Genomic DNA, 24,337 nt, shown 5'->3' with positions numbered 1-24,337 from the left:
CTCTCTCTTTCAATCTTGTCTCTATTCTTATCCCTCCATTCACCCAATCCCACTTTTTTTGTCTTTCTCGCTGCTCCTGTGCTGTCTCTGGTGTGTTAGATAGCCAGGGTTCAGACCAATGAGCTTCTGTTGTTCTGGGCTGCCTGCCACTGTTGAACCATCAGTCCTTTAGTAATCTCCACAACTCACCTCCTTCGCTCCAACCTCATCAATCTTATTCCCAACACACACTCCGAGTACATTGACTATAATCCCGAGAGGAGCAGGAGTGGTTGGAAGCCTGTCCTTTCTGCCGGTTGCCTGAGTTGTATGCGAGTGAATGTGACCCGTTCTCCTTGACGCCGTGAGTGAGTTGGACAGTCTGCTTTACTTTGCCTGCAGGCTGCTAATAGATTAATTGGAACATCGGGTCCTTCAGGTTTTGCTGAAATGTAGCCACTCATAGAAGATGATTCACTTTTCTTTTAGTGACAGAAGAAGTCATCCAATTATAGTTCTAATGTAAAGGGAATTAAGTTAGTGTGTGCCAATTTATCCTGGTCCTGTTTGGCAACTGCAACTAGTACAACTTTGATTTATTAAAGGTCCTATATTACACAAAATGGATTCTTGTGTGCTTTTTGCTATGTTTTAATGCTGTTACCTCATCAAAATATATCTGGAGTTGTGCTTTGTTTCATTATCATATGTTTGAGTAATCCTGCCTTATTATTAGTCTGTTTACATCTCCAAACCTCAAAATGCTCATGATGTCAAGTGGTAGTTTTCAAGTTAATAGCTACCTTTTACCTTTAGTTCAGTGGAGACTGGCAATTCCAGGGCTGAAATTATCCAAATTGTTAGCCTAATAACATAGTTGCCCAAGTCATATTTGAACGTTTTCAGAAAACAAGAAAAAAACAAATTTTTTAGCAAGCACACTGTAAAGTTAGGTAGATATCACAATTTGGCCAGAAAATGAATGACCTAGGCAAAGAAATGATTCTGATGCTGGCGTTTTATGGAGTTTAAAAACATCGCAGAGAACTTCTTGAATCACCTTATGACATCACAAGGTGGAGTTCAGTGTTAAACATGTGTGGATGAAACAAAACACAACTCCAGTTATGTTTTTTTATGAGAAAACAACATTATAACATAGATCAGAAAAAAAGCATAATAGGGGCAGTTTAACCTTGAAATTGAGAGCTCATGATTCCAAGATAATTGTTCCAGATTTTTTTTATCCATAAATGTATTAAAAACAACAAGTAAAATGTACCAAATTAATAATAACAAACAAGTATGCTCCAGAAAAGATAAAAAATACATATATAGGATGAGATTATCTGGGATTTGAGCTGGCAAACAAGCAACTTGGAGAACCTCTAGTGGCAAAGCAGTGGCAAAGCAGTTATATTTTAGCTTGTCTCTAATGTTGAAGCACTCTTCCAACATTGTCACTTACTCCAGCTGTATCCAAACTCATCCTCTTCCTCCTCTTCCTCCCTCCCCTCCTCCTCCTCGGCTCTGGGGGGAGGCTCTATCAGGGCGTCTGTGTCTGTCTCTCCCACATGGGGCACCACCGGCAGGAGCTGCACCGAGCTGCTGGGGGATGTCTTGACTTTCTCACGCTTCACTGGCTGTTGCAGATGGAGTTACAATATGTTATTAGTCAGAGGTAAAAGCAAAGTTTGTATACGAAAAAACCCAAAACAACAGTAGCCTTTTTAAACTGTTGTGGAATCAGGAGTTTAAATAATTAGCCACACTACAGTGCTGTCATCTGGACGATTCACATTTACCAAATGAATAAACAACAAATGGTTTGGTAAATGTTAGAAGCGATTTAATGCCATATGAATCACATCATATGAATCAGCATTAGCATTGGGGCTACATGCTTTTAACTAGAAGCACTTTGTAAGCGCAAACCTCTGCAAAGGCTCTTTTTTTGCAATATTAAAAGGTCCTATATTACACAAAATGGATTTTTGTGATTTTTAAGGCATATTATAATGCCGTTACCTACTCAAAAACATACCTGGAGTTGTGTTTTGTTTCATTCACACATGTTTGAGTAACACTTTATTATCTCCAAAGCTCAAAATGCTCTGTTCCACCTTGTGATGTCATACCAAATGATTCTAGTGAAGGTGCATGGAGTTTAAAGACACAGTGGAGCATTTCCTGTATTACCATATGACATCAAAGTGTGGAACAGTGTGTTTTCAGTTTGAGAGAAGAACTGAAGATGAAGAAAACGTGCAGGGTTTGTGTGTTAAACATGTGAATGAAACAAAACTAAACTCCAGATTTGTTTATGATGAGGAAACATGGATTAAAAAATAGCGTAATATAGGCCCAGACATATTCACACAATATAGCATGTATAACGGGATAATAGACCTGTCATGATAACAAATTTTGAAGTGTGATATAGACGATAAACGATCATTTTGAAGCCAAACCATTACGCGGATTTAATTCCAAACACTATTCTAAATGTACAAAATTGTTAACACATATGAGCTGTAATAAATAGATAACAGAGCACTTTGTATATATAATAACTCACTTACAGAAGTTCATAATTTAACTTCCAACAGCTCAAATCTCATCGCAATTATCATGACAGGCCAATGGGATACAGCTTACACTGCAAAGTAACATAATTAGATGTATTACGGTTGAATTTACAGGTGCATTTCTGGTTAATTATCTTTTTGCTTCCGAATCATCATAATGTCCATAATTATGCAGATTCACACAGTTATTTTTGACATTTGAGTTTTATTCCATGAGATTGTGAGTTATCTTGCCAAATTGTTTGATTGGACAAGAAACAATCCACAAAAACAACCATCCAACAAACATACAAAACCACTTGGCAGAGATAACCGAGTAATTATTTTGAGAATCCATTAGAGAAACTTACCTGGTGGATTTTACACCTTTGAAATATTACTGATGTTACTATTTTTGCAATAGTTTTGAGCAAAGCAAAGCAAGTTGGCAGCAAGAGAGACAATGATCCCACAAAAATACGGTTATACACATATAACTGAGGATGTTAGGACATGTAGTTGTTTATGCATGTGCCACTGCTACATGCATACACAATGAGAAACGAAGAGGACACAACCCAGAGACGCACAAACCTTAAATGGGGTAGGAATGAAAGGGTTAGTTGGGGAGAGGCGGAGGAAAAGTCTACATTGACTGTCACCTCCCTACAGAGAAGAGACAAACAGTGACAATTTTAGACAATAACACAAAAAGTTATGTGAGAGATGGAATTTATTTAGTTGTTCAAATGACTAAAGTGCTGCGCAAATGTTATATAAGGTGCTTAACTTCCTGTCAACTCTGAGTGCTGCAGTCAGTTTACTGTTTTGTTCATTTTATTTATTTATGTATTTAATAAAACATCAAGGCCTAAGGTTTTTACTGTAACTTTTCTGGTGATGGTCTGCTGCCTGCTTGTCTCCATGGAGATGTTATTGTTTTGCCAAATATACTGTATTTTCCGGACTATTGAGTGTACCTGAATAAAAGACGCTTCTAATAAATTTGAACAAAGTTTTAAAATTGTACATATATAGGCCGCACCCAAATATAAGCCGCAGGTGTCCACATCTTCAAAAACGTTTTCAAGGGCCATCTGCTTTTATTGCCTTTGAAAGCTTTTGTCATCTTTTTGCATTGAGTCAGTTCATCACCCTGCCATCGCCAAAATCTCACCATCAACTCATTGATGCCGAGTTCACGTGCAGCAGCTCTGTTTCCTTCTTCAACAGCCACATCAATTGGCATTAACTTAAAAGCTGCATCATCTGCATTTCTTTGTGTGTTTTCCATGAGGAGGGTGTGTGTATGAAGCGCAAAATAAATGTTCAAAACACAATCAAACTAGCATCTTCCTCGGCGCACCACCCCAGTCTCTCCCCGTGCTCTACTGCGCATGTCTCCTGCAGAAAGAGCCAGGGTCCTGTCTTGTCGTCACGTCAGTGTCTTTAGGATGTCAGCAGATTTCAGACTCTCCCGGGGACTAGGTTAGTTCTATCAATCAGGTATGAGTGGATGTCCGGGTAAGACGTATCCCCCTCACTAATGTTAACTGAGCATCATAACTTATTTTATCACACGGCGATAAACAATTTGAGTGCGTTGACAATATGTAGCAACTTGTTACTCCTAGATCCATGTGATAACCGCACAGACAGCGGCGTTTTCTGCACTCAGGCTGCACACATCCGCTATGCTGCCAAACCATAGACTGTATATATTAATGGACAATGTGCCAAACAAAGAATCCGTTCATACATTCACCGCATTGTTATATTTCAAATGGGTTCGAAATGTGAGAAAAAAAGTAGCAGTTTATGGTCCAGAAATTATGGTATTCCATAGTATGGCATTAAACGTGTCTATCTTCATAGAGACAAGTGACATGATTAGACCAAATTAAAGATCAGATCTGTGGAGAATAATGATGCTCAAAGTAAATTTTGAAGGTGTTTTTGAGCTTTAAAGCTAAACATGTTTAGCTGTATAAATGCAAAAAAAGATATATGTTTGTGTGGACTGTGGAACATTCCAGGCAAAGCAATAACATCCAAGGAGAAAAGCAGGTGTCAGACCCCCTTCAAAAAGTTACCTAGTGCACCTTTAAAGGTTCTGTATCTTTTTCCGTTTTGGTGTATCTTTACAATAATATGCTGTAAATTTAGTTGAAGTCTCAAATCACCAAGAGAAGTCTGCTCAAAGAGAATATTTTGAATTCAAACTACAAAAATGCACATAATAATAAATATTCAATGCTAGATGTATAATTGAAAATACTGACCTTGCTCTTGCTGTCCCTTGTTACAGCTACAGCTTGGTCCTCGCCAGTTTCTGCTATCAGTGACTACAAGACAGACATCAAGGTAAATACATTTTCCATAAAAAAAGTCACTGAAATCTGAAATTAAAGGGAGCTGATTTATATTATAAACTTCAATGTCAGCACGTATTGAAGGCTCCTGCAGCATATTGTGGCGGCAGTCTCAAAAATATTAATATACAAGTCTATACAAAAAGCTTTGAAAGAAACTTCTATAGCGAAACACACAACCCCATCTGTTTCAATACAAAAAAATCTTGTTTGCCTACAGTTCTTTGGGCAGAGAAAGTTGAAGTTTGATAGATGTGTTAACACAGGCCAAAATATTGAAAAATCAAGTAAAAGGCTTGTACTCTCTCTTATGTCTTTCCAAGATTGTCCATTTCAAGGCTGTGATCGAACTTAAAAGGTTTTGCCAGAAAGGCTGGGATTGTGAAAAATGATACTGCGGTTTTTAGTTGTTCACATAATTGCACTGGTCTTATCAAGTTGTCTTCTCTCGCACTGGCAGACAGAAGCTTGGGGTACAGACAAATGGGTAAAATCCTGAGAGAAGCTAGTACAAAACACTAGCAATATCAGCTTTATGCAATACTGGGCCAGAGAAGGACAGGCAAAAAATACAAGGACGTTGTGGTAACAGAGGAGCCATGAGACTAAAATAGGAATATATAAATAATGTGTATAAATATGTACTATATATGCAAATGCAAGTAGGTCAGATCAAGGCTCAAGATTTTCTCACAAAGTGTCTAGCAGCAAAGATTTATTGGAAAACATGCAACTCTGGTTTCTTATTTTGGATTAATCAACAATATAATTCTGACTATGTTACAACTATATGAACTACCACTACGGGTAGCAAAGTATGGGTTTTAATTTGCATATACTTAGCACAAGAACTGAAACCTGATCATCCATAACCTAATAGCTAATAGTGCCATGATTTTGACCTTGATAGTTTTTATGTGGAGTCATTTAAAGGTGCATTATTTAACTTTTCTGATGGAGGGTCTGCCAACGTGTGGTTTCAAGGGAGATGTTGTTGCATTGCCAGAAATATTCCACAGTATGACATTAAACGCATCTTTCTCCATGGAGACAAGAAGGTGACGTCACCACGACAATTCATAGTTCAGATCTGTGAACAGGTGACACCGTTCAGAGTAAGTAAGTTTGAGTATTTTGATTAGTAAAACCACCATATTGAAATAAAGGTTAGATTGATAAATGCAATACAATACTTTGAAATTCCAGACAATTCCAGCAATAACATCGCCATGAAGCCATATTGGTGGTGGACCCCACGTTGGCCACGTTTACATGATGCGTTTTAATTCCGAATTAAGTGCTCTGATGTAAAAAGTGTGGAATTAAAATATACTCCTTCGAGTTTACATGGAAATAATAATTTCAAATTGAGGTTTACATGGAAAACACGTTAAACCGCCTTTAATTTTGTCGTTTGGAGGTCGGGAATTGTTCTGATTGGACAGGGGGCACTTGAATGTATTTATGTTGACTGGAAGAAAAAAACACACTTCAGCTGCTACCGGCTTTTTTGTCATCTTGGATTCTCATTGCGCCACGGACACAAACACGATAGAAATTTTTTCGCAGTTGTTCCGATGATAATTAAGCAGCAGCTTTATTATTCTATCATCACGCTTTACCTCTGTCCACTGAGGAGGAGAAGGGAAGAGTGTCAGAGAAGGGAGGAAGAAGAAAAACTGAGTCAACGGCTGCTTCTACCTCAGCCCACTCCCACATCCTGCTCGCAAATCCAAAGAGCAGAGGATTAAGTGCGGAGCGAGGACTGGTGGGGCCAGATCATCCGGATCATGTCAAAAGGGCAACCAAACGATCATGTGCTGAACGACCAGAATAAATTTTTAAGAAGAATAAATGTTTAAATGATCGAGGAAAAAATCAGAATAAACCACCCACTTACTTATAAATAAACTTAATTAATAATCATTTTCATTAGATTTAAAGAATGAAAGTGTGTGCATGGTCTTTTTAAAGCAGCATTCTTTTTTTATTCAGAATAAAATTATTTTATTCAGAATTAAAGCTGTCATGTAAACGTGGCAATTAGAACAGTTACACAGTGCACCTTTAACGCCTATGTTTTTAGACTTTCTTAGACCTATATATTTAGACAAACTTTACTGATCCACAAGGGAAATAATTTGGACAATTTCTCATTAACCAAGTGTTTTTAGTTGTTTTACATTTAACTACTTTAAATGTTTGTTACAGCTTGCTGAATGTTGAACTCTCGTCACATTTGGTGCTGATAATAGAACATTATGCAAAAGAGGTAAAGGTACAGAGGGTACAAAAGAGACACCAAAACAGGCCACAGTGTCAGAGGGAGGGTCTAACCTGGGGAGCAGCAGGAGCTACGGAGCTTTGATTAGTGGAGCAAAGAGTTGACCCACGCTGGCTACGAGACAGTGGAAAGGGCAGGGCCGGCTTCTAAAAGCACAAACAGGAGCAATATGGGAAACATTTAGAGACATTTGAAGCCTTGAGACAAAATTGAATCAGGATCTAGTATCTGGGAGGAAAAAGCGGGAAAGAACTCCTAAGGTTTTATTCAAATGAGAGCATTAACGCAAACTGTTCCTTGAGGATGAGTATTTCTCCGTTAGAAAATGTAAGGAGAGCCTCATTCTCAGAAACAATTTAACAAAATGTTCCAAAGATACCTCCGGGCTTCGCTGAGATTATGTACTGCTTGCAAGGGAAGGATTTGAAACTGAAGGGAAGATAGTCTATTAAGCTCTGTAACTGTCCCGCAGTGGCTATAATGTAAAAAAGAGACGTTATCCACTATAGCAGATACACAAATCAGGCAAAACATTATGACCACTCACACGTGAATGACAGAATACTTCATCATCACCTATTACTAATAACTCAGCATTTTATTTTTATGTACTCCAACTTATTTTTATTTTAAGTTGGTGTGTCTGCAAAAAATTGAAAATATATAACTAAAATCAAACTGTAATGGTTTCCCGAGTCTCTCAAAATCCCTCCGAAACACAGAGAGAAGGTTCAAAGTAGTGGTGAAAAGTGTATGTGATAAAAATATCCAATAGACTATCATATCCAAGATGCAGTGCAGAACTTTTCTGGTGGTGAGTGCATCACTGACTTGTTAATGATACTGTCTCCATGTATTTTATCAATGTATTTTATCCATCCATGTTTTTTTAATTTTTACTTGAATGTTTTAAGTACTGCATTCAACTTTTATATCACCACAGAAACTCATCAGGCCAAGGTCAGATCTGTGGAGAGGCAAACCAGCTCAAGTTACAAGACATATTTTTCAAAGTATTTTTGAGCATCAAAAACACCTGTAATTAAATGCAAAATATATTTGTTGAGTGGAACATATAAGGAAAAAGCAGTAACATCTACATGGAGAAAAGAAAGTGACATACCCTCTACCAGAAATGTTACACAGTGCACCAGGAGATGTGTTTTGTTTCATTCATACATACACCTTCACAGAATCATTTGGATAAGTCCAACCCTGGGACTGTCGATCTCTACTGAACTAAAGGTAAAAGAGTCGTTAACTTAAAAACTGCCACTTCATGACGTCACAAGGTGGAATGGAGCATGTAGACCAGGGGTGGGCAAACTTTTTAACTCGTGGGCCACAGAGGGTTCTAAAATTTGATGAATGATCAGGAGCAGATGGATGGAGTTTTTTTGTAATCCACCTCATAAGAGAAAAAAATAATAATAAAACATAGAAAACATATCCCATGTTATTGAAATATCCCATAATTGACAATCATTACAAAGCATTGCAACAAAATATCTGTGTTTCAAGTTCCACAGTATTTACTATTAATTGAAATGACTATTAAAACCCGGAAAATTATTATTATTATTATTATTATTATATTCTTCATGTTTGGCGGGCCAGATTAAAAAGATTAAAGGGCCGCATATGGTCCCCGGGCCGTAGTTTGCCCACCCCTGATATAGACACACTAAGAATCCAAGATTACTCAAACATGTATGAATGAAACAAAACACAACTCCAGGCATGTTTTTGATGAGGTAACAACATTATAACATGGTTTTAAGTCAATTTTGTGTAATACAGGACAGTAATATCACAATTGCTGTTTGTTTCCTGTGAGTTTAATGTTCTACTGGATCGGTGGATCAGCATTGCACTAAGCCGCTGCCTTGAGTTGAGTCAATCAAATTGAATAGTCAAGCTGTTTTAGTCAAGCGCTGTGTTGAAGTGGCTTTCAATATGTGAACGTCAACATTATAAAGTAACAGAAAAGACTTTCTTGACAAAATGGATCACCGCTGACTTCCTCTCTGGCAGAAAGCAGAATAGAAATGTCGGGATACAAAATAACCTACCGGATTTTAACTCCCAGAAGGAAATCTCCAATTCCATTTTGTCTTTATTTCAAAGTCAAAGGAGCACTTTAAAAGCAGATAGAGAAAGAATGGAGAGGTGGGAAGAACGGAGGGAGGGGAGCCAGATAATGCAAAAAAGATTAGGTGTGATGGATAGCTGATGCAACAGAAATAAAGAGACCAAAAAGGGGGGAAAGACAGATTACCTGACATGTGCGATGTGGCATGCATGTGAGAGCAGAGGTGTGTTTTTCTACAGGAGGCGATGGAGTTGGCCTATATATTGACTCAGGCTGAGAAGGCAGTGTGAAGAAGCACAGGTATTTTGAAGCCACATGACTGACTAATGTTAAAGATAAGATAACAAACTCGGATCAAGATTTGTAAAAATGTGTGGGATTCTGCTGCTTAGTTTTCTTTAAAATTACAAGTTGTAGATTTGCCAAATGTTTTAAACTAATTTCTAAATGTTTTACAGGTTACAGGATACAAAACAGTAGTATGAGGATGCTTTCAAACTTATATTAACTCATTCTATTTAGCCCGGATTTTAACTAAGTTTATCCTGATTTAGAATAGATTTGTAACTTACTATAATTGGTAAAATGTAAAATTTCTACAGCTATAATCTATAATCTTATGTTATAACAGGAATCTGAATAGGCAATGAATAGGAAAATAACTTTTAGATATATATACATTTGAAATGCAATAACCTAACATTAGTTAAGAAATATAATTTTGGGGGGAAAAAAATACACTTTTGAGATCCAACATACATTTATGGATAAAGGTTGATTCAGTGTTGTTTCCTGGTAAAAAGCTTATATTTTGACAGCAAAATTATCAAAAAATTTAGTAGTATAATACAAAAAAGCTTTCTGTGTAGTGCGCCTTCGCTTAAATGTATGAAGTCTATTCTATAAAAACAAATATTAAGACAGAGTTTCAAATAGTAAGTAATTGAATTAGTTTTACCCTCGGCCTGTTGATGAAGCTTTGGACCACGAAGCAGACTGGATTTCCTGCTCTGCGTATAGCCTCCACCGCCTCCTCATGACTCGCATCCCTCAGGTCCACTCCATCCACCTAAAAAACCCACATGAGTTTTGTACAAGTCCACTAAACTCTTACTCTTACCAGGCAATATATTAAGTCTGGTGCAACTGTCCCTAAAAGCTGCCTTCTCACCTCAACGATCCTGTCTCCGGTTTTCAGTGTCCCGTTCTGGCCGGCGGGGCTGTCCTCTAAGATGTGTTTGATGAAAATGCCCCTCATCACTTCTCCGTTGCTAAGGCGACTGCCCATCCCGCGGCCCCCGACAATACTGATCCCCAAGGACTTGCCTGCCGCTCGGTAAAGCTCCACTCTGGGGGAAGGGACAAATGTCAGACATGTTTGTTTACACTTAAAGCAGCTACAAGTGCTGATAGAAAACTCAGCTGGGAGATATCAGGGGAAATGGTATTAGATTAGACTTTTTTATACATTAGTTACTTTTAAAATACTAAAATTACAAGATGGATCAGCGCAATTACCACACTTGTAAAATATAGGCTAAAGTTAGGTTAAGGTGCACTTTAAATATAAGTGTAGAAAGAAATCCAGTTCTGTGCAGAAGGAACAATTATCATAAATAAAAAATGAATTGTAATTAATCTACCAAAATATTATTTTCTTTGTATATCTCACAGACATACATACATGCATACATATTTAAATTACTTATAGTGAGAAATGTAGAAAAATAATAAATTACAAGTTTGTATACTACTACTAATACTATTTTGTGGCTGTGGAAAAGGTTTCTAGTGAGTACTTTGGACATATTTGGGGGAATTCAATTATATTTATCAGGGTTATCTTATGAGATTGAGGCTCACTTTCTTGGTTGATTCCAGTTGCTGTATGCACTCTCTTCTCCCTCTCCATCCTCACGCTCAGGCAGATTAGGAACACTTCTGAAATGGATCAATCGTATTAAAATCTACATTTTTGTTTCAGAAAATCTACAAAATGGTCAAAATGGAGACTTGCCTTGAAGGAGGGGGCGGGATGTCCTCAGACAGGTGAGCGTCTTTAGTCTGCTCTAGACTGGCCTTGTACTCCTCTAAATATTCAGCGGGGATATATGTGATGCTGAAAACCAGGTAAATACAGTGTTATAAGATGTTCATATATTATTCTTTCATCAATTTTTCTAACGTCCTTCGCTACTTCACGGTTTAATGGGCCCCTAGTGCTATAAAGAAAGATTCAAGGTAACTAAAAGAAATACTTTTTAAATCTTAAAAGTCCTTTATTACGCTAAATAGACTCTTAACCATCTTATAATGCTGTTACCTCATCAAAAACATCCCTGGAGTTGTGTTTTGTTTCTTTTACACATGTTTAAATAATCCTTTATTATACTACAACACCAAAGCTCAAGATGCTCTATTCCACACTGTGATGTCATGAAGTAGTAGTTCTCAAGTTAAGAGCTACTTTTTATCTTTTCTTTAGAAGAGGTTAGCAATTCCAGGTGTGAAATTATCCAGATGATTCTTGTGAACGTGTATGGAGTTTAAAAACACAGTGGAGCACATCCTGTATTACCATATGACAACATAAAGTGGAACAGAGTGTTTTCAGGTTGAGAGAAAAAAAACTATTTGTTTGTTAAACATGTGTGAATGAAACAAAACACAAATCCAGGTATGTTTGTGATGAGGAAACAACATTATAACACAGAAAAGAGCATAATATAGTCCCTTTAAATATTATACACTATACTCGGGGTAGGGGTTTATACCAGATGCCCTTCCCAATGCAGTACCGTACTGGTGAACATTCCACTCAAAGCAATAACATCTACATGGAGACAATCTGGTGGTATACCCTCCAAACGCAGAGCAAGATATGTCTTACAAACATGATGACCATATTTTATGAACATCATTTTTTTAGTATATAGGTCAAAGTATTGGCCAGATTGAAGCTATTTAACAATTTTGCCTTATAACTGTACAAAATTCACTATTCACTCTTCAACTATTGTTTTACTATGTTCCTATGATATGTCTTTCCCTCATTTCCTTATTAAGTGGCACCAAATCTAGACACCAGATTCTGATTTCTGAGCCGTTTCACAGTAAAGCCGATTGCGAAGGGCACATTAACACATGGGCGCGACGCTGCTGCTGACAGATCCTCCGGCAGATGGGTTGATTTGGTTTGGAAAGACAGCAGCATGCGAACGGAGAAGGAGAATGAATCCCAGAGAAATAATGAAGCAGATGAGGCGCCCCATTAGGAACAACAACAACATGCAGTGAGCAATAGAGAAATGAGTCAGAAAAGTGTGTGTTAGAACCCGGACCCACAATCACTGGTGTTAGAAGTGCCGTGAGATACAGAAAAGAACAGATGCGACAGAGGAGTGTGCAGTCACGATTTATCCAGAAAAATGACAGAATATGTCTTTAAAAAAACCATTTACAGTTCTGTGCAAAAGTAAGGGAAATATATATTCAGATCTTGTTAAGAAAAAGAGGGCTTAACGAATGCTAAATTTGAATAAACAAACTCAGAACCAGGACTGAGCCATTATTAAACCAGGATTAAACTAGGGCTAAACCAGGACTAAACCAATACTAAACGAGGTATGCATACCAATACAGATTTCGATACAATGGCTTTAAGTATTTGCTGATTCCGGTTACTAGTAAGGTTGGGCGGTAATACGCTATTACGGTATTCCGCGGCATCAAAAAGTAGCAACAGTATCAGTTTCGTTACAGTCATTAAAAAATCTGCAGTGCATAAAGACCTAATATAATATTATAATCTATTAATACCTACATTTGTTTGCTCAGTACAAATGAATGTGTGGTTGTATTTTCAATTTAATGCTATCACGATTTAAAACTAATAGTATCTATAATGTTTCTTTTAACTGCGTGAGGAGATGACGTTTGATTAGTTTTGTTTCGTTGTCATATGACGCTCATAAGGGAGACTAAGATGAGACGGCAAGTCAGGACGCAAGCGAGTCTTTGTTGTTGTTTTTTTTTTTTTTTTTTTTTACAATTCATTGTCCAATTTAAAATTTCTTTACAAGACGACTATGTACCAACAGTTTTACAGAAACGAAACTTAAAACCACATGGCTCATTTGCATAAAATATAAAGCACTGATAAAAACAGTTCTTTCCTAGTGCGCCGATGCGGTCAGCTTCTGTCGGACTAAAGGACACGACACAGTGGAGAGTTTGAGAGTTCTTTCTGCGACAGAGGATGTGCTGCTAATGGCGAGTCTGTTCTGTGCATGTATCGCGCTGGAGATGGTTCATGTGAAACTTTTCAAGAGATTATAAGTCTGCACGGTCATACGCATAGACCGTAGCTTACCAAAGTCGTACTAAAACATTTTAGTAATACGGTAATACCATATACCCCGGTGAAATCCTGAGAAAGTTTAACAGGTATCAAAATTTGGATACTGCCCAACCCTAGTTACCACAGACTGAAAAAAGCATTTACTTTCTTTTAACTAATATAAAATAAGACAAAACTGATCCAAATGTATGTGTACTGCTATAGCTGTTATTTATCCCTCAAGGCATAACAGAAGATACTGGTCGAACCGATATTTGAAAAACAATTTCCAATTCAGTCTAAACCAGAACTAAACCAGAGATAAAAAGGACAGAATCAGCTGATCCAGGAGTGAAATAGTGTGCGATACAGTGTGACATTTTAAACCTAACTTATCAGTGACCTTGACTTAGATTTTCATCAAAACTTGTTTTTTACACGAGCCGTTGCACAGTACTATAAATATGAATACAGCCACATTTTACATCTACCCTGCCAATTGAACATATTCTGGATAAATCTGAGGTTGTCGACTGCATAAGCCCAGCCACCGGTCAAAGAAGTGCAAGACAATGGAAATGGAAATGTAGGCCAGATGACCACCAGCGTGTAAGTTAGTCATACTCACACATAAAATGGGCACAGATCGTCCTCAGGTGCACAAGCAGATCTAGAATGTGAAGAGTTGCCTTTTTATGCACCAAAGCTAACAAACTGCCCGGCTTAGTTCACAGCAAGCACAATTTGAAAACACTGCATTCAATTAAGTCAAGTGAAATCCCTCCCTTCAAAACCAATGTGACTTTGAAATGGAATTCTATTTAATTTAGAAATGTTGTCATATATAAAACCGTATAAATCGTTCTAGTAAATACCATCTCTAGGAAAAATTTAGGTTTGCTTTCAACCAATTATATCAAACAAATACGCATCTTTTGTTTAATAGTGAGCAATAATTTGACTCAAAAGCACCAAAAATATTTCTATATGTATTCCTTCTTGTTGTTTACAATAGATTCACTGTGATATATCTGATTTTATCCCATTACTACATTGGAATCTGGCAAAGAATGATGATGAATTAAGCCAGAGAGACCTACAAAAGTTAGGTAGCACAGACTAATTTGAAAACTATTTTACTCTATAATGGAAATATTATAAACAATTCTAGCATGATCGCTGTTATATGATTCCAGCTATTTTTTTTCACTAAATGAGTTGAAGTTAGTCATTAGAATGTGGAATCAAAATACTTAATCATCATAACTACGCATTACGGCGGTTTACTATGCATCTCTGAACAAGAGGTTTCACCATTAACTTGTCATCCTGCCTTACCCCATGTCTGGACCAATCAGAGAGTGCCTTCGGAGCATGGCGCGGGCCTGGGCATTGGTGAGATTGGCGGTGGGCTCTCCGTTGATGGCGAGGATGAGGTCACCGACGCCCAAACGCCCATCGCGGCTAATGGACCCACCGTGAATGATACTGCGCACCAGCATTCCCAAACCGTCCTTCATAGCGCTTACTGTCATCCCTAGGCAAGATCAGGCACAAAGAGATGAATGAGATACAGTATCTTACAATTTCAGAATAAATGCTCTTTCCACTGAAAACTTAATCTTTGTTTTCATAGCACTGTTTGTGAATAAAATGTGAGACAGCTTAACAAATTGCAGCTTTCCAGTGTTCATGGGGATGACTCTGTTCCATCAACTCTGGTTCCAATTTTTTTTTTTTATTGGACTTTTTTTAATTTATTTATTTAATGAGACAGGGACAGCTCACAATTTTTACATTAACCTTAACAGTAGACACTGACATACAATGTAATTGCTGCACTGAGCCTCATCATTTTGGTCTAAAAAAATGTTCATATTAACCTACTCTACATGATCCTGGTGTTTTTATTTTGCTAGCCTCATGAGCTTCATTTGACTGGAGCCAAACACAATGAGTGACACACACTGGCTTAATCCACTTCTTTATACGGTCTACGATTGGAGTAAAAGATAACCATTTTTATTTTTTATTTTAACTTGTCCTTAAATATGTATTGCTGGGTTTCAGACGACGTCACGTTGACATCACCAAAATCAGGTCAGGAAGTAAAGACAGACGCACAGAACCCTGTTTACCTCTTGGTGCCATTTCTGTGCAGTCTGGTTGCTGTCGCTCTAATCGGGAGAAAGACAAACGTTTTTTTTTTGTGTACCGAAAGTGGTGTGTCACAATTTTTAAAAAACGTATAGAAAAAAGATGACAAAAGTGGTTCAACAATCTCCGGCTACAAACAGGAGCCATGGAAACAGACAAGGCTAGAGCGACCACTTTGTAACAGGTAAGGATTGTGTCATTTATTAATTCATATCTTAAAAGTTTTTTTTGAAAATTTTTTTTTAGAAAGACAAGCATCGACAGTGACAGGTAAACTGTTGCATTATAGGTGCTAACTTATCATTAAAAAGCTTTATGTGGTGCTTTTATTAGCTTACTGTTGAAATTTGGCATTTTATACCTTTTTATTCCCAACCAGATACAAAATTTTTTCCTGCCTCCAGGCTTTCAAAGGTCTGTAGCACCAGATCATTTATTATTATTATCCATTGCCACAACGCCGGGCAAATCCTCCAAATTGTATGAAAAGTCCGACTTCTCCATATCGTACTGGTCATAATCTATATTTAGATTTATTTTTTCGTGATAGCGGGTCTGTGCCAGCCCATTCAAACTTTTAGCATACTCACTCACTCACTTGCCTCTCCTCATCTGCCCCTCATCTGAATTTCACATGTTATCAGGGTCACGTGAGTAAAACCCGGCAAGACTAAGTTATATGTGCACTATGCCATTTCTCTGGTGGGTTGATCATACTGTGGAACATTTCAGGCAAAGCAATTAACATCTCCATGGAGACAAGAAAGTGGCGAACCACCCACCAGAAAAAGTTGCATTGTGCACCATTAAATTAAGAAAATAAGATTTTTTTAAAAAGCCTTTAAGCAGGTTTTGAAATGAAGATAAATACTCCCCAGCTAGAGACACATTCTTAGAGAGCAAAAAATTAAATAAATTACTGAAATGTGAATTTAATAAAACGTTACACATATCTAAAAACTAACACATTTTTCAGACTACAACTCAGCTTGTATAAAACCAGAGTGAAATAGAGAAATTTGTACAAACCGAGGCTAGAATTGCCCTTGACAACAGTGATGGTCCTTTCAAAATGGCTCCCGGAGGTCAGTGCTTCCTTGTCTTCATCATCTGCCGTTTCTTTTTCAGCAGTGTCCTCGTCCTTGAGAGAGATATAAGCAGAGTTATTCATGAAAGAAAGAAATATGTGAAGTCCAATTCAAAACACCACACGGGTCTCAAGAGAAAGGCCACTACAAATGGACAGTGAAAATATTTGCAAACAATTAAAGGCTTAAAATGTTTTCATCTAATATTTTAAAAGACAGGGTTGTGATAAGGTTCAAGGATAGTACTTTAAGTGATTGTAAGCCATTGTTTTCTAAAGGAATAGTAATAGGAATTGTAGCAGCAGTAAAAGCAGCTCAGAATTTTTTTTTTTTTTTTTTTTTTTTTTCTACTTAAAGGTGCACTATGTAACTTTTTGCCAGCTTGTTTCTATGGATACATCATTGCTCTGCCTAGAATATCCCACAGTCTGACATTAAACAACTCTGCCTGACATTTATTCAATTATATGTCGTTTAATTGCTCAGAAATACCTAGAAAAACAGGTATTCTGACTGACCGGGGATGTCTCTCCACAGATCTAACGTGTAACTTGGTCTTGTTTGGTCTCCATGACGACAGAAAGGTTTAAAGCCATACTGTGAAACATTCTAAACATCTCAAAAAACAGAAAGGTTTAGACAGACCCTCCACCAGAAGAGTTACACAATGCACCGTTATTAATGTGTATGTAAAAATATGCAGGGAAGTGTGAATTTTAATTTAGTTTTAGTATTACTAAGTTTTAGGAGTTCAAGATGTAGTTAAACCATGAAAATGAGTAGAAGGATGAAAGAATTGTATTAACCTACTGTTGATTACTTCTTATTTTATTGTGCAGTAAAATGAACTCTGATGCAGTTCCCAAATATCAGTTTTTGTGCTGCATTTTTGTGTTGCATTTTTGTATGAAAAGCACTATAAATAAAGTCTGATTGTTTGATTTCTTATTTTATTCTTACCTTCATCAACATCTTCATATCCTCCATATCTGCAAATGCCATGGGAGGCTCTGTGTAGTGAAGTGGGCGCTCCTCGTCAATATTGTTTCTCTTTTGAATCATTTCGGCAAACGGGCTGTAAGAATGCAAGCCATCCACTGCTTTTTCTTTGTCACCGTGAGTCACCATATACTGGTCCGAACTGGTCACGATGGAGTCCAAGTCAGGTATATTACTTCTTAAACTTTGAGGGCTATATGTGCCTGTATTTTCCAGGGAGAAAGGAGGAGGTGGAATATCATCTTCTAGACTGCTTGTTACGAAGTGTGGGTCCAACAAGTCGAGGTGAGCTTGAAGCTGTAGCGAAAACAAAGCAGAGTCGCCCATTATAAAAACACTTCTGTTCTGTTCTGTTCTGTTCCGTTTAATTGGCTATAGGGTTATCACAAGTGGCCAAAAGAGAATTGCTGTTTAACCAGTGCAATTGGAGGACATAATAAGATAATAAGGACAAGACTGATTTTGCAAATGGCACTAGGGGTAAGTACTTAAGCAAATAGGAAAACAGGAACGCAATTACTGTGTATTTTAGTTTAGTAGTTTAAGTCATCGTTACCATGCCAACAAATGCATTAAAAAGTGCACTAATAAACTTGAAGATGTTATTGCTTTGGCTGAAATGGCATTAAACTGATCTATCTCTATGGTGACGCTACCATTTTTAATTTATTTTTTAATGCCTGTAATTTAATATATGAAAGATAGACAAGTCGAACGCAATAATCCAAAGCAATATCATCTTTGTGAGACAAGCAGAAAAGTTACATACGCATGTGGCTTTATATCAGAGTTCTTTTAATGATCATTTAGTGTCCTAGAGCTATCCATCTATGGTACAAATACAGACTGTAATATTTTCTTATTATTCATTACTGGCCCTTTTAAATGTCAAATGACATTTTAGTTCTCACTAACAGCTACCAACTGAGTAATTGTTTGCATGCATGAATAAGCCTTCCTCAATTATGCACTGATCTATGGTTCTATAAGATGCCGGACTTTTGCATCGAAGTGTATACCTGAGTGAATACACATTTTATCATTTTTCGTACTTTGAACTGTATAAACTAAGTAAACAATACAGTTAATCCATTCTGCAACCTCCTTTTTGTTTAAAATCACATATTTCCTATTTATTTACTTCACTGGGCACCCTTTCGCCATTCGTACTTTTTAGCCTGATCCTGTAAATGGAAGTAAGTGTGACCTTTAAGGCAAAATGAAAACACCAAAGTATTATTAAGAAAACAGTTATCGTGCCCTTTGTTCCTCATTGTTTGTTTTTCTTAGGGAATAAATCCTCAGACTGTGGACAGGAGGTGGCTAAGGCTGAAGTCCTCATAAAACACTATTGTTCTTACTCAATTAAAAACATTTATCTTGACATTTTGGCTCTGAGCAGCAGTAATGACTAGCGGCTGTATAGCTCAGTCCAGCAAAGGGCAGCCGTGTTTAAAGAAGACACAACATGCTTTTTTTCAGTTGTTAAGTATTCAACACAAATAGATCTTTTTTTATTATTATTTTGTTCATTGCAGGGTTGTCAATCAGATTTTTAATTCTAATTTATTCTAAATCTAATATTGATACTAGATATTTTGTTGTATCAGACCAAGTATAAGACCACATAAACTAGAATATCTCCTAGGACCACTATGGATCATACCTGGATAACTGTGGTATTACACAGGTATAAGAAAGTACTATGATTTAATTTTGAAAATAAGTTCTCTGTTTAAAGTGTTGTTTTTTTTTTTTAATCATCGTAGTAGAGGAATTGATTTGAGTATCATTTTATTCCTCAGTATTGAAATTGAGTTGTTTTTTTTATTTTAGAATCATGACAACATTAGTTAATTTTAACTGCATTATTGATCTAAAACAACCTAATAACTAGAAATGTGACCACTGACAGACTGAGGGCCTGTTAACACGGGAAAGCTTGAGGGTAAAAATGACAAAATATTTCTTGGGTTTAAAGGGACAGTTTAAGTTTTTTGACATGAATCTGTGTGGCATCCCCGTCAGCAGTGTGGTATATCCACAGTAACTTTACCCCCGACAGTGTCCAGTGAACCGAGATCCTGGCCGGTTTTGGTGCTGAGGAAAGTAGTCCGGCAAGTTGACTGGGGACATTATAATAAAGCGTTTTTCTTCTCAAAACAACATGGGTTCAAAAGAGTGATATAGTTGCACGACAAAACCTTTGTCCTCGAAAAAATCAGCCCTCATAATTGCTTGGCGCTATTTTCTCTCTGTACGTATCACTATGTTACATTTATTTTATTTCATGTGTTTTTATGGCTCAAAAAATAACTTGCGGGTAAAAACAACAAAATATTTCATTGGAAATGTCTTTTGTTTAGATGGTGACAGCGTTTTTGGGGTTTAAAAACACAAAAAAACACCTGAAACCACCCTCCAGAGTGGAAAAGTTGAATACGCTCTGCCGTAGCATTTCTGTCTACATTGCCCAAGATGTAAAACTCCAGACACAACGCCACTTTTGCGTCTTCTGCTCACCCCGTCATCATATAAACATAGCCTAATAAACCCCATATCCTCTTCATAGTAAGATTTCACCATATCCATTTTACTAAATTTTTACTTATGAAAACTAGCTATACTTGGATTCTTTCATTTTTCTAATAATCTAAGTACATGGATGTGAGCAGGGATAGGGGGTAGGTAAAAACAGTTATTTTCGGAGCCCTCAAGTCATTATTCAAACTTGTATGTCTCCATCACATTATTATGAGCAGGTTAATCATGAGGGAACATCGTTATTATAAGGTTAAAAGCTCATTAAAATTGGTTTTGCATAATGTGTATTCCACTTCAATGAATGTAGAGATTTAGTTTTATTTGTGGTGCTATTTATACTGTTTTGTTGTGATTACCTTTGGTGTAGATGCTTGTAGAAAATCTTGATCAGTGCTACAGCTGCTGCCATGGAGAGCCATCATGGAGGCTTGAAAAGTGTCATCGTCAATAGAGGAGTAAGTATGCTCCAGTGCTTTTTCATCAGGCAGATCCGCTTCACTGGTGTCAATCTGAGACAACAGACGCATGCTTTGTGACAGCAATCATGGCTAATATTAATTAATTCACAACAAAGACATTCAGACATTGAAGTATACCTCACTCACACAAAAAGTTAGAGTATCTACTATAATAAACTAGGTTACAATCAACACCCAGATACTAATTAATTTTCAGCTCTAAAATCAAAATCAAACTCAAGGTTAGCAGGTATCAATAGTGAAAAAATACATCAATTGGACAAATTTGGACCTTGGAAATGATCTTGATCTGTACAGTAAATGTGGTATTGAAATCAGGATGAAGCCTTTAACATACTTAAATGTTCAAAACTAAATTTGTACATTTCTCAAATAATTGTCTTCTATTTGATATTTTAAAATAACACAGATTTCAATTGGCTACAAATGTGTTGTAAAAATGTGTTGTAAAAATGCAACTCCTTCAGTATTCTCCTTTTTACACATTACTACACCAGCATTAGCAATTGGGAACAAATGAGGTCTGAGCCATTTATAGTACAAAAATAAACCTGAAAGGCGTACATGTTAAGTGTTTTTAATCCACTCTCCAATTATAATCTCAAACAGCAGCAAGATCACACAAAATCTTATCTGTTAATTCCTGGTTGATTCCTTCATTAGGCAGTGCTCCCATAAAGCTAACTAACCAATGCAGGCTCTGCTCGGTAAAGGATGCCCTCAGAAGCCAGTCCTTCTTCCTCTCCTTCTTCAACCAAAATACTGTTGAAGTCAAATGAATGGATGGCGCTTGATGGTGATGTAATTTGCTGGTGACCATATGGATATGGAGAGTGGGAATATCCACATATTCCCTAGGGAAAGTGGAGAGAAGCTTTCAGTGCCTCCAGCTTTATGATGTTAATCAGTTATGACCAAATCATGAAGAGAAAGGTTAGTATGGGATTAGTAGAAAGTAATTGTTGATTGATGAAAATTATGAATTTTAAAAGGTGAACTATTATTATTATTGACATATACATATGTGTCTTGGAAATAACTCAAAGTAAGACATGAAATGTAAAAGACACAAACTGAGAGAGCTAGGACAGCATTTGCCTGTGCATTGAAAAGTGAAGTAGTTTGTATTAAATGGTACTCCCAAAACTGCAATACGTCAGTGGAAGCAATGGGCTGTGACACAAAAAATTCTGTGGTATGAGTATTTAAGTAATGTATCCTCCACGTACATCTTAGTTTAACATTGACTCACAGGAGCTACAGTTACACAATCATCATCCCTTGGCGTACCATTGGCATACCATTATCTAAATTGTGGCCTATTGCTGTCTAACTGGTACCTACTGGCCTTCATAGTCACACCACACTTGGTTTATAAACCTCCTCCTTTGGAAGCAGAGTCAAGGGGCTTGAACACTCAAAGATCACACTGTGCTCACTTTTGAAATCATACTATGTTGACTTTTCAAGTTCCCCTGGGCCCGTATTACTGATGGTTAAAAACCTCTCCTGCTTAAGACATCCAGTTTGTCTCCTGCCTTTTACTTCCACCCTCCACAAGCTGAAAACTTCTTCAATATGTAGGACATGGTAAAAACCACATGTCTGAATTAGCTGTTGTGTCAGATTGCATATTTGACCTTGTTTATGGATAATACTGCTGTAATTAATTACTGAGGCACATGAAACAAAAACTAGCACAAAGTTCAACATCTTCTCTATCAGCACGAATAAACAAAAGGGATTTTTTCTCACAATAGCTTCAGAAAATGGTGCCATTATTCAACCTTAAAAAGAACATGTCAGCTAAAAAGGCTTGGCCATAAGATTAATTTGGCAAGTTTGTGGAACCAATCCAATGATGACAGCAATATTTAAAAATAATGAATCTCTCTCTCACCCTACATCAAAAATTATGTTCTACAATTAAATTTTACAATGTGAACGCAACCGATTTGAGCACTGATAGAATATGCAGGATTACGCCTATTTACATGAACCCAAACACACGTCTATAGATGAGGATCCAACACATCATGATTAAAAAAAACAAAAAAATAGTGTAGAATCAGATTTTGAATAGCTTTTTAAAACAGCAAAAACAACACTGAAACTTCTCTCCACAAGGACACGCTAAAAGCAATAAAGTACACAGTGTTTGTACAACTCCAAGAGCCTATACAACAAAATACCTCTCTAAAATAGATGTTTTGCTGTGGTGATAAATAAATCCACATAGCAGAATTATAGAGCTATAGAAAGGCTAACGTTGTCTCACCAAAAGGTCCTGCTGAGTAATTCAACAGTGGATTCAATATGAGGAAAAATGCAGGTGAAATTATATGACAATAAGTACAGGGACTAAGATTATCAAACATGACATATCCCAGACACTATTTTGACAAGTGCCCCCACTGTATTTAAATGCACAAGTGGGTCTGCGCACTTTTCAGAATTCAATAACATAATCATATGAAACAAAAGGGCACAGTGCATTCTGGGTAACTCTCCTGCTTTCAGTGAACAGTGGGTGGAATGCTAAACCGTAGAGCCGCTCTTTTCCCTGCATGAAAAATTCAAGTGCGTGTAAGCTGAGACCTCATGACTGGGTACTAAGTCGCATAATTCAAAAGCCTTGCTGAGTCACTGCGTAGCACAAATACATACATTATATTTAAGTACGCTTGTCATGATAATTGCTATATTGACTTATAAGAACTTAAATGTAACAATAACTTTTAGTGGTCAATATTCATCATCTGTACTTTTTCTTTTTATAAATGGAGAACTTGATATTTTTCTGTACTGAAGTAAGATCTGAGCGGTAGAGGGTTGGCTATATAACTTCTATGACTCATACATACAAAATAACTACTCTGAAATGTATGTATATATATATATTATTATAATAATTATTTATACGTATTTTGATTGCATATTTCAATCCCACAGCTATTTATATTTTCGCAACACTGTAATTTCCCCATCTTATCTATCTTATTCAACTTTAACTTTAAGAGCACTTTAAAAACAACACAGACGACCTAAGTCAGGAGTGTCAAACTCAAATTTACAGGGGGCCAAAATTAAAAACTGGGAGTCAGCCAAACTAAATATTTATAGAAAATTTTCAACAACATCTGCATGTTTTCTCTTATTTCGAGATATGACATATTAAACCTTTTCTTATTAAAATAAATGTTTAATAATAGTTTTGCTTAAACATTGAATCCAGAACAAGCATAATGTAAAATATAATAACAAAATGTTTAAATAAATAATGTCTCTATAGCCTATCTGTAGCCAGTGGGCCAGCTCTTATACATATTTGATATGATCTCATGGGCCAAAAATAACTATATCTCAGGCCAAATTTATCCCCCGGGCCTGAGTTTGACATGTCTCACCTAAGTTCTGTACACAAACACATTACAAAA

General features: G+C 36.8%; 1 protein-coding gene across 1 annotated transcript in view; it reads right to left on the bottom strand.

Moving 5' to 3' along the window:
- LOC110159319 (multiple PDZ domain protein) overlaps window positions 1-24,337 on the bottom strand; it is a 67,450-nt gene that overhangs the window by 17,708 nt on the left and 25,405 nt on the right. The window contains 14 exon segments of the mRNA XM_055156638.1: window positions 1,448-1,622; window positions 3,141-3,212; window positions 4,829-4,891; window positions 7,256-7,348; window positions 10,253-10,363; window positions 10,466-10,643; window positions 11,158-11,235; window positions 11,312-11,413; window positions 14,262-14,303; window positions 14,972-15,170; window positions 16,820-16,931; window positions 17,839-18,174; window positions 20,778-20,930; window positions 21,590-21,754. Of these exon segments, the coding sequence (XP_055012613.1) occupies window positions 1,448-1,622; window positions 3,141-3,212; window positions 4,829-4,891; window positions 7,256-7,348; window positions 10,253-10,363; window positions 10,466-10,643; window positions 11,158-11,235; window positions 11,312-11,413; window positions 14,262-14,303; window positions 14,972-15,170; window positions 16,820-16,931; window positions 17,839-18,174; window positions 20,778-20,930; window positions 21,590-21,754 (1,879 nt within the window).

The sequence above is a fragment of the Boleophthalmus pectinirostris genome, unplaced genomic scaffold (assembly GCF_026225935.1).
Source record: "Boleophthalmus pectinirostris isolate CB_2022bp ecotype Guang Dong unplaced genomic scaffold, ASM2622593v1 HiC_scaffold_20, whole genome shotgun sequence".
Lineage (NCBI taxonomy): Eukaryota > Metazoa > Chordata > Actinopteri > Gobiiformes > Gobiidae > Boleophthalmus > Boleophthalmus pectinirostris.
Note: the sequence above shows the minus strand (reverse complement) of the source record. Positions and strands in the feature narration are given on the sequence as shown.